This window comes from Muscardinus avellanarius, assembly GCF_963383645.1.
Source record: "Muscardinus avellanarius genome assembly, chromosome: 5".
Lineage (NCBI taxonomy): Eukaryota > Metazoa > Chordata > Mammalia > Rodentia > Gliridae > Muscardinus > Muscardinus avellanarius.
Genome location: NC_137790.1, coordinates 116,173,894 through 116,185,801, shown reverse-complemented (window position 1 = coordinate 116,185,801; position 11,908 = coordinate 116,173,894). Strand labels below are relative to the sequence as shown.

General features: G+C 42.5%; 1 protein-coding gene across 1 annotated transcript in view; it reads left to right on the top strand.

The window, feature by feature from the left end:
- Window positions 1–2,078: 2,078 nt before the first annotated feature.
- The window catches only part of MINDY4B (MINDY family member 4B), a gene marked incomplete at both ends in the record, with an annotated part of 51,815 nt that continues 41,985 nt past the window's right edge, over window positions 2,079–11,908 (top strand). Inside the window, 3 exons of the mRNA XM_080696586.1 lie at window positions 2,079–2,191; window positions 2,415–2,442; window positions 5,107–5,274. Coding sequence (XP_080552712.1) covers window positions 2,079–2,191; window positions 2,415–2,442; window positions 5,107–5,274 — 309 coding nt within the window. The remainder of the gene's footprint in view (window positions 2,192–2,414; window positions 2,443–5,106; window positions 5,275–11,908) is intronic.

The window sequence follows — 11,908 nt, the reverse complement described above, 5'->3', positions numbered from 1 at the left end:
GACCTGACCACTATGGTCACTGTAAATCCCAGTGTCTGCATTACCTCCATCTCTCAGCATTCTTGGGATCTTCTATAACTCATGCTCAGAAATGTGTATGGAGAAAATGGCTTCCCATAGAAGAGGTTCAATTTCCATGTCGATCAGAGTCAGAAAAGAGAAGAAAACTTTTGCTAGCAACCAGTAGTTATTTTGATAAAAACTATTGCATGCAGGCTCTCTAGAAAAACAGAACCAATAGGATGAATGAACAGATGGATGGATACACAGACATATTGGCTGCTGGGATTGAAGGGAGTGGGGGTCTGAAACCTGTAGAGCAGACTAGCAAGCAAGAGCCACAGAGAAGAGCCGATGGTGAAGACAAGTCCAAAGACTGTCTGGAGGCAGATGACCCCAGTCTATTAAGACCTTCAGTTGATATGAAGAAGCCCATCCATGTTACGGAAGATAATCTGCTATACTCAAAGTCTACTCCTTCCTTTCCTCTCTCTTTCTTTCCTTCTTTCTTTCTTTCTTTCTTTCTTTCTTTCTTTCTTTCTTTCTTTCTTTCTTTCTTTCTTTCTCTTTCTTTCTTTGACACTACTGAGAATTGAACCCATGGGCACTCTACCACCAAGCCTTTTTTGTGTGGTACTGGGGGATTGGGGTGTTAAAAGCTCTGAGCTACACCTCCACCCCTATTTAATTTTTTATTTTACAATGGGGTTTTGCTAAGTTGCCCAGGCTGACCTCAAACTTGTGATCCTCTTCCCTCAGCCTCCCAAGTCACTGAAATTACAGGTGCACATCATCTCACCCCGTTAAAGTTTACTGCTTTAAATATTAATTGCATCTTAAAAAAAAAAAAGGATCTTCACAGAAACATCTAGACTGGTGTTTAAATGGATACCACAAAGATTCCAGAGCCTAACCAAGCTGATATTTAAAATTAGCCATCACAGCGGGGCGTAGTGGTGTATACTTGTAATCCCAGTCCTTGGGAGGCTGAGACAGGAGGATAGAAGATTCAAGGACAGCCACAACACAAATAGATTCTCATCAACCTATTGAGACCCTGTTTCAAAAAATAAAAATAAAATGGGCTGGAGGTGTAACTCAGAGATGGAATGCCCCTGGGGTCAATGTTCAATTTCTACACACACAAACACACACACACACACACACACACACACACACACACACACAAGAACCATCAATATTCGTGTGTGTATGTGTGTGTGTGTGTGTGTATGTGTGTGTGTGTGTGTTACTTAGGATTGAACCCAGGGGAATTCTACCTCTGAGCTACACCTCCAGCTCTATTTTTATTTTGAAACAGGGTCTTGCTAGGTTTCTGAGAATCTCAATACCACCTGAGGCCGTTCTTGATCCTGCGGTCCTCCTATCTCTGCTTCCCAAGTACTAGGATTACAGGCGTGACCCACCAAGCCTGGCTCAGTATTCTTTATTACACCAGCTATTGCAGCTATATTTCATTTAACCCATAGGAAGAGATTAAATTTTGAGCTTTTCCCTGAAACATAACCAAACCAGTCCTTCTTCAAGATTTTTGTGTCCTAAACTCTATGTCAAAACACCTGTTTGCTAGTGTCCTTCTGGGCCTAGATATTATTCAACAATGATTCATAATTTTTTTTAATGTGAGCAGGATGGCTTTTACTCCCTTCGGCAGTGTATTTCTGTTCCACAAACACTTTTGAAGAAACATTCCAACACAAAGAACTCTCACATTCCACCAGCATGGTATCTCTCATCCATTAAATGATCTCAGTTGCTTTGATAGAGATTAGTAATTGAAGTCCCCTTGTTTATAAATCTGTGCCTTGAATTAAACATTCATGGCACCTCGACAGTGAACAAAAATACACAATGCCTTCCATCTCTGATGAAAGTTTAATCATGATCAGATAGCAGGGGCTTCCAGGGAGCCCTGAGCAGCAATTGTGTGGCGTGATCTCCGAGCTGGTCAGAAAGCACGGGCTGTCTCTTTCAATCGCCATCTCTCGCCTTTCCACGGCTAGACCTTTCTGTCACATCTTAACGATTTTCTCCTTCTAATTCCTCCCATTATCCAAATGGATATGGAGGTCTCCGACCCAGAACACAGCCCTCAAGAGCTGAATTTAGAGGAAATAACTAGGAAAATTTTATTTCTTGACAAATGGAGGGAGCTCTTTAGTTATCCCAGGTAAGATGTGTTCTTGGCCTCATTTCTGCAGCAGCAGAGGGATTTTAGGTGTTTAAGTAATCAACTTTTATGCTTGTGACATGCGAGGTTTCCATGATAGATGTACATTTAAAACGCTTCCCATCTAACTGCTTGTCGACAGAGGCTTCCCAGGCAAGGCTGGGGTCTGGGGAGGTTTGAACAGAGTGAGTCGTTTGCTTGATGTTTTCTCTTTCATTTATAGGTTGGGAACCAAGAACACGACTCCTCAGGTAATTGCTTTCTCTAAGCCAATGTGTTTTCATCTCGTTGCATCTTCAAACAATCACGTTAACGGCATCGTCTGCATTCATTCCGTGCGTATAATGTCACTCAGGCACTGGCATTTAACGCGTGAAAACATGAAACTAGAAAGCCGGTGGAAGACTTTTTTTTTCTTATGCTTGCTTTCTTCATAAATGTGTCTTCCTACTTTTAAGAGCTACTTTTCCTCATTAAGAGCACCATATGGTTATTATTGTAGAAAAAATATTAGAATCTAAGGTTCCTACACTTGTGAAATAATACGAGATGCTGACAACCTAGTCCTCTAATGTCCCCCAAGAAAAGTAGTTCTGAAAAATAGTTGTCTTTGTTTGCTATCTGAAAAAAAAAAAAAAGCGTTTCCTAGCCACTTTCAAATAAGGGGAAGATGACTGAACTCAGGTGTGAAAAGGGCATTTTGTAATCTGTATTTTTAAATCTTTTACTCACTATGAGATGAAAGATGTTTGCATCTTAAGGAATCTGGAAAGGTTAGAAGGTGTATTGTGGGTGTTCTTCAATCTCTGTGCCAACACAGTACAAAACATTAAGTTAATTTTCCTGCCCTAACGTATACGTTCAAGCAATTGGATTATTAATACTTTAACTATAATGCAAAAGCATCTTGTTCCAAGTAACCTGTGATCAAACCTTCTTTGTGCCAAATCTTATTTGTGCTAAAAACTTCTTAACCATAGTATAAATTAGAAGCAAGGAGGTAATGTTTCTATTTTGGTCCTGGAGATACTAAATGGAAATAGCCATATTTGGGGGAGGGGGAGAGAACATTCAGAAGATAAAACAATTTTTGAAAGGAAAAAAGAAATAAATGGCAAGTTCTGCTTTACACAGGGCTGGGGGGGCCACTGGCACAAATGTGAAATTTTTCCATTTGATTTACAAAACACATCTTATCCCATCAGTAGGCTGTGACTTGATGCTGTGTTTCTGAGATAAGAAAGAATCTTTACCTGGAGGAGAACAGAAAAACTAGGAAGGCAGTGTCCTTGGTGCTCCAACTCCTGGAGGGGAAGTTTGTTTCATGACATTGGAAGAGAATTGAAGGGAGCCGGGCGTGGTGGCGCACACTTATAATCCCAGCCTCTGGGAGGCTGAGACAGAAGGATCGCAGTTTGACGCCAGCCTCAGCTACTTAGTGAGAGGCCCTTTGCAACTCAGTGAGACCCTGTTTCAAAATAAAGAATAAAAAATGGGGCTGGGAATATCGCTTGGAGATAGAATGCCTTTGGGTTCCATCCCCGGTACCACACACACACACACACACACACACACACACACACACACACACACACAAAGTGAAGGAAACTGGGAGAAGAGTTGATGCTCACACAGACCGAAATACCTTTGACTCAATCAAAAAAAAAAGCGAAAACAAGCCGGGTATGGTGGCACACACTAGTAACCCCAGCACTTGGGAGGCTAAAACAGGAGGATCGCATGTTTGCCGACAGCTTCAGCTACTTAGTGAGGCCCTCTGCAACTTAGCGAGACTCTGTTTCAAAATAAAGAATAAAAAATAGGGCTGGGGTATAGCTCAAAGGTAGAATGCTCCTGGGTTCCATTCCAGTACCACAGAAAGAGAGGGAGAGGGAGAGGGAGAGGGAGAAGGAGAGGGAGGGAGGGAGAGAGGGAGGAAAGGAGAAAAGCAAAAACAAGGCAGGAGTGGTGGCACATGCTTGTAATCCCAGCATTTGGGGGGGGGGGCTAAAACAGGAGGATTGCAGGTTCATGGACAGCCTCGGCTACTTAGTGAGGCCCTCTGCAACTTAGTGAGACCCTGTTTCAAAATAAAAAAAAATAGGACTGGAGTATAGCTCAGAGAGAGAATGTCCCTAGATTCAATCCTTAACATAAAAGGAAAAAAAAAAAAAACAGATTTAAAAGGCCGGGCTGATGGCACACACTTGTAATCCCAGCATCCAGGAGGCTGAGACAGGAGGATGGGGGTTTGCCTCAGCAATTACTTAGTGAGGAGATTTGCAACTCAGTGAGACCTTGTTTCAAAATAAAGAATAAAAAATAGGACTGAGGTGTAGCTCAAAGGTAGAATTCCCCTGGGCTCCATCTCTAGTACCACACAATTTTTTTTTTTTAATATTAAAAGAAATGACTACACTTACTTATGGGACGATAGGAATCTGAAAAAAAAAAAAAAACTAAAAAGAGGTAATCTGATTCACTTATTGGCCAGTTAACAACGGAATGAGAAATACCTTTTCTAGACTAGAAGGAATTATTCAACATTATAAAATGTGATCTTCTCAAAACAAGAGATGTGACATTTACATTCTCCTCTAAACATAATTTTGAGTCAAGGTCTTGATAGCATTAATTATGTTTCCATAGTTACATTTCACCTCTCCAAGTCTCATAAACTTACCAAGAACTCTTTTGACACAGACACTGGGAATTTTTTCTCCCATCTCTTTTATTGCTATTTATCACAATTTTCAGACATTTTTAAAAGTGAGACAATATATATATTTTTGAAGACTGGTATTTCAGACAGAGAAAAAGAAGATTTTAAACAAGTTATTACTGGCTTCGTTTGCTAATAATATTTTAATATTATTTAGCATTCATAAATATATTGTCATTGGTATTTTATACAGAATCCTGAAGGTAGCCATGTATTGGCTGTTGAAATTAGCGATGGGGCAGGAAGACCTCAGCCCAAAGGACAAGGACATTTGCCATCCAGTGCCCTTTGTTCTATTCCCAAAACTTCTATCATCTCTTCAACACTGGGAGGCTCTCCTATCTCCCTAGCAATGGCCACAGTAAGTATAGCTTGTCAATTAAACATGAAACGAAACGTAATCTTCCCAAAACAACAAGACTGGGGAATCTTATCTGCTGTCATGTGAGAGTATTATCGAAGATAAGACTACAGTAGACGGTTGTTATTGGTAAAAGGAGAATATAATTCAAATGACTTATTTATGGCATTTTTCAAGGACACTGGAGATGGTAATCTTTTCTTCCTTAACTCTGAGAATCTTACCATTCCTTCCCTCAATATGACAGTTATGTTGACAGGAGGGAGGAAGTCACAGTCAAATAGTTCACTGTTTGCAGTAGAATAGGTCGAATCCCCAGATAGGCAGATCAGACACGCAGAGTGCTGCAAATTCATAAGACAATGGAGATGTGCCAGAAAAGCCCCTGGTCGTGTGTGGGCAGGAGGGAGAGATGGTGGGGACTTGCTAGGCTCAGTCCTGGGATAAGGAAACATTTTCTGGAGCTGCCGAGGAGATGCGTAGACTTAAAAAGAACGTGACATTTGAGAATCCAAAAGTGTGTCTGGAATATTGGTCTCAAGGACCAGATGCTCAAATTAAGACTTGACCAGGATGAAGATGAGGGCTGAGGCAGAGACCTGGCCGGGAGGCAACATGAGAGGCACAGCTCTGGGTCAGAATTGGCCGAGGCTGGAAGCGACACCTTGGCGGATGTCCAGAGAGCAGCTGTCATGGCTGAAAAGTGTAACTACAAACTGTGGGAAAGATCAAGACATGGCAAAGGTACCAGCTAGGATGGGAGACCCTTCCAACAGGATTGCCCTTCAGTATAGCGCTTTAAATCCTAAATCCTAATGAAATCCAGGGCTTTCCAAAACAATGGTCCCATATTTGCCCTATCTCTCACAAACATTTTTTTCTTTTTCTTTTCTTTTCTTTTTTCTTTCTTTCTTTCTTTCTTTCTTTCTTTCTTTCTTTCTTTCTTCTTTTCTTTTCTTTTTCTTTTTCTTTTTTTTTTTTTGCAGTGCTGGGGATGGAACTCAGGGGCATTCTACTTCCAAGCTACCCCCAAGCCCTATTTTTAATTCTTTATTTTGAACCAGGGTCTCACTGAGTTGCAGAGGGCCTCACTAAGTAGCTGAGGCTGTCCACGAACCACGATCCTCCTGTCTCAGCCTAACAAATGCTGGGATTACAAGCGTGCGCCACCACACCCGGCTCCCATGCTACATTCTAGAACCTTAGGCAGAAGCCTTTCCTTGGGGGATTTAAGAACAAGGACTAGAAGTGGCACATCTTTCCCCGGAGACAGGCTGCTACACATCTGGGCATGCCTGCAGAGATAACCCAAGATCAGCCTTGTCACCTGAGAAAAGACCAACAACATTGGTTCCATGACTGGGCCGCCATGGACATAAGGTTTCACACTCTGTATATGGCACAAGTCCCAGCTGAGAGCAGTGAGTGGATCTAAAACATCCTCTGGGAAATCACACCAAATGTTTATGTACATTTTCACCTACTTTTTGAACATGAAGGCTGATGACTCTGCAGTATTTCCAACTCTTAACATAATCATCTTTAAGCTTCCCAGACAAGACATAATCCCAGGGACTGCAGCCCTCCCCCCAATTCCTTTTCATCATCCCTATATCACAGGATCCACAGAGTGACTCTCTCCACTGTCGCATCGACAGTGTGGATATCTGGGGAGGCCTCGCCAGCTCTTTCTCATTGTTGAACGTCTCGTTTACCTCAATCTTCCGTCCTTTTCCTTTGCTTAGGAGCTTGTGCGTCAGGAAGCCAGCCACAATCCTGAGGCCAAGCTCTGCTTCCTGGTCTGGAAGCTTCTGAAAGGACCCTTGACTGTGTCTTATACCCTCATCAGCCACTCTCCTTTCAGGCAACAAAGACGGGTAATCTAGAGTTCTGCTAGTTCCTCCAGGCCTGTCTTGCTGTCTACCCTGTGGTATAGCCCAGAAGCAACAGCAAGTACCGACCCTCAAATCTGGAATCTAAAATGCCCCAAATCTGAAACGTAAGCACTGACATATCAAGTGGGAAATTCCACATCTGACCTTGTGTGATGGCCCATTGTCAAAAAGCAGGGGTAGCAGGGCGTGTTGGCGCACGCGTGTAATCCCCGTGCTTGGGAGGCAGAGACAGGAGGATCACACAGGTTCGAAACCAGTCGCACTGGCTTAAGAGACCCTGTTTCCAAAAATAAAATAGGTCTGGAAGTGTAGCCCGGGGGTAGAAGAGCTTCCAGGAACCCCAGTACCACCCAAAAAAAAAAAAACAAAAAACAAAAAACAACAACAACAAAAAAAAAAAAAAAAAAAAAAAAGCAGGTGTAAGAGTGTATAGAATTATCCTGGGGCTATGGCTATAAGGTACATATGAAATAAAAATGAATTTCATGTTTAGACTCACTTGGACCCCAGCCTCAAGATATCTTATTATATGTGTATAAGTATATCAAAATCCAAAATCCAAGAGGTCTGGTCTGTTTCAGTCAGTATTCCCATGGCTGTGACCCCAAAATGCCAGACAACCACAACTTAGAGGAAGGAAGATTTATTTGCTCACAGTTCTAGAGTTTTCAGTCTATGTGAGGCCAGGTTGCATCTATGGAGCTTAGGGCAGGTGGTAGGAAGGAGAGAGAGAGAGAGAGAGAGAGAGAGAGAGAGAGAGAGAGAGAGAGAGAGAGAGAGAGAAAGTTGATTTAGGGAAACATAGAGTCCCAATGGCCACAACCCCAGTGACCTACCTCCTCCGTCCACATCCTACCTGCCTACCTTACCAACCAATAAATCCATCAGTCCATCAGTGGATTTATCTAGTGAGGAGATTAGAACCCTCAGGATTCAATTATATCACCTCTAAACATTTTTTCTTGCCAATATATGACCTCTTCCAGGGGATAAATCTATATTTAAACCATAACATAGTCTCAAATTTTTTAATTGGCGTATCATAATTAAATATAATAGTATTCATTGTGATGTATTTGCACATGTACATAATATAATTTGGCCAGTTTATTTCCCCAGGATTCCCCCCTTTTCCCTTTTCCTCCTTCTTCTCCCTCCCATGATCTCTTTTCTTTATTCTACCTAAGTATTTTCAATGAGAGATACTCCACTTATTTGTGCAGTTTACTTGCTAAGATAGGTTTTTGGTTTTTTGGGGTGTGTGTGTGTGTGTGTGTGTGTGTGTGTGTGTGTGTTACTGAGTGCCATCATGCCTGGCTTAAGATAATGTTTTAATGAAAAATATATCATAAGAGCCGGGCATGGTGGTGCACGCTTGTAATCCCTGCACTTGGGAGGCAGAGACAGGAGCATCACGCAGGTTCAAAGCCAGCCGCACTGGCTTAAGAGACCCTGTTTCCAAATAAAAATATAAAATAGGTCTGGGAGTATAGCCCGGAGGTGGAAGGATTTCCAGGAACCCCCCCCAAAAAAAAAAAAAATATATATATATAATACAGAATATATATAAATATATACACAGAATATATAAATATATACAGAATATATATAAATATATACAGAATATATATAAATATATACACAGAATATATAAATATATATACAGAATATATATAATATATAAATATTATAATTTTATAAATAAATATATAAATATATATACAGAATATAAGAATATATTCTGTAACAAGTTTATATGAAGCATATTTTAAAATGTAAACATGTCTTTGTGTGAAAAAAAGGAAAATATGGTTATCTATTGATATTTGTCTGTAAATAAAGAAGTTACTCCAGGAGGTTCATTAGCTAACACTAGGGACTGGGGAGGGACGAAGGGAGGTAAGTGTATGGGGGGAGAGGTCCTTTCAAAGCGTACATTTTGTACTGCATTTTGAACCGTGCGAATATACTATTGTTTTTAAAAGCACTGAAAAATGTAAAATATAGAAAAGCACTCTCAGATGTTTGCAAAGTCTCTGTATATAAGGCAAGAGACTCTGGGTCCCAGTGCTTCCACTTACCAACAAATTCAAATAGGTGTGACTGCAGACCTCCCTGCGATTTCCCCCCAGGTAATTTTCCCCCTTTGGAAAAGGTCAGGAGACAAGCAAGAGCCTCACAGCCTGGGTTGATGGCATGTTAAGGAAGTCCCAAAGTAGTGATAATTGATATTTCTTAAAAAAAATTTGTATTTATTGCCATTATGTGGGCCAGATGATCATGCATCCTTTAAACAGCAGTAGCATTAATTGAGTACAGCCTGGGATTTCAAGATGATGAGCCTTGGTATTCTGAATACATTTGTTCCGGGGAGGCAGCTTGGAAGGTTGACCGATTCTAATGACAACGTTTCAGCGGCACAGCTGCCTGGCAGATGATCAGAGCTATTGAGTCCTAAGACGCACTGGAGATGCCTTCCGTGGGGCCTCTGCTGCTCTCTTTTCCCTTCTCTGTTTGAAGTGGGGATGCCTGGTATTTCTGAACACTGGCGCACTCTCTTTGCTTGGGAATCGATGTGCGAAGTGGAGGTTGAATAAAGCAGCCCGTGCACTTGTCTTTCCTCGCCTCTCTGGCTTCCTGCCTCTTGCTGCCTTCTTTCTTCCTTCTCTCCACCTGATGGTGGGATAGGTTCTGGGTGAGGCTGCTGGCCCGTGAGACTGTGGAGCAGGAACATCCCCTCTGGGCTCATCCACTCGCCCCAGCCAATGGCCTTCCTTCCCTTCACCTGCAATCCCCATCCTCCCCCATCCCCGGGCCCATCTTGGACACCCAGCTTGGAACGCATACCCATGGACTCTTTTATTAGCAACCAATAAACAGATCCCTCCTTCAGCTGCAACACCACCCACAAGTATCATGGTAAAAATGCAATAGCAACCAAAAGACCAAGATATTCTGGGGAGACCAAAGTCAATAAGCCTTCATAGGGAGGGAGGGAGTGGTTCAGGGGAGAAGGAGGCAGAGCCTGGTGTCCCCGGCATAAGGTCTAACTCACAGATGAGCCTCAATGGGTGTATTTTTTTTTATTGGTAGATTGTAATTATACATCATAATGAGATCCAGAAAGATAGAAACATACATGCACACCGCATTTGGTGTGTTTCCCTCTGGATCCCTCCACGCTCCTTCCCCTCCCTGTACGTAATACTGAAATTGGTATTGATGACTTCATATACAAACCTCACATCACTCGAACTGTTTCCTTCATCAAGTCTCCCCTCTCACCTCCCTAGATCACCCTCTACTATCCTATTATCGTCTTCCCTGATTTGTCTGAAGTCTCCTTTGTTTATTTCTTTATAGCTTTCCTCATGAGTGAAAGCATAGGACCCTTTCTTTTCTGAGACTGGCAAATTTCTCACACGTCATTTGCAGGAAAGTGGGTATGAACTCTTTAATTGGATGCTTCTGGGCCTTCCTCTGAAGGCATCTCAGGACAAGGTCTTGGGTATCTTCTCTGCACTTTCCACCCTGCTGGCTGCTCAGGAGGCTGGCCCGTAGGTCACCATCAGCAATGGGCAGCCCTGCAGGGATGCTGGAGGGAAAGAAGGGAAGAAACCCAGTGTGTTCAGGCTGCCTCGGTCCTGATCCTAGACATCCTCTCCGCAGGACTCTCCTTCCTGGTTCAAGTTCCCACTCATCATGTCTTAGGTCTCGCTCTGGAACATGGCCCGTTAACCACTGGGGTGCCCACAGCCAGCCCTCTTTGTAAATAGTCCCACATTAAACCTTCTTCTGACTGATTAGCCTGACTTGAGCGTGCCTTCCTCCCTGCTGGGATCCTGCATGTACAGGCTGAAAGGCTTGCATTGAGGTGTCACCTGCTGCATATGTGACCTTGGGCATGCCCCTTCCTGTGCTGGGCCCTTCAACTGTAACATAAAAGGGAAAGTTAGCCGGATGGTGGTGGCACACACTTGTAATCCCTGTGCTTGGGAGGCTGAGACAGGAGGATTGCACAGATTTGAAGCCAGCTTCAGCTACTTACTGAGACTCTCAGTAACTTAGTGAGACCCTGTTTCCAAATAAAGTATAAAAATAGGTCTGGGAGTATAGCCTGGAGGTAGAAAGCCTCTGGGTTCTACCCCCAGTACCACCCAAAAAAAAAAAAATCGGAAAGTCAAATTACTTAACAAATATACTTATTGTGAGCCTGCTATATTCCAGGACTCACACTGGATGCTGAGAAATCAAAGGTGACCATAATGGAGCCAAGAGTCTAGCACACAAGTAAATGGTCCAGGACATACATTTCTGAGGATTTAGTAATTCTAAACTCGACCTCAGATTCTGTGATGATCTAGAGGGTTAGGGGCAGGGCTTCAGTGAGGATGAGTCTACCCCAAGCTAAGGTAGAGGGAGGAAGAATAGAAGGGAAGTGGTCACAGGGAAACTCCAAGCCCAGGGCAAGGCAGCAGAGGTGGGATGATTAAATATCTTAGCCAGTCATGGTGGCCCAAAACTGTAATCCCAATACTTGGGAGGCTGAAACAAGAGGATCAATCAGCAACTTAGTGAGAACCTGTTTCAAAACACAACAAAAAAATTCAACATCTTGTGAAGAGATCCAGGATCTGTCTTTTGAATGTGTGTATATGTGTGCAAATGACTGTCATGACAGCTATTATTTTTATTTTTTTTTTATTATTCTACCTCCAGGCTACACTCTCAGACCTATT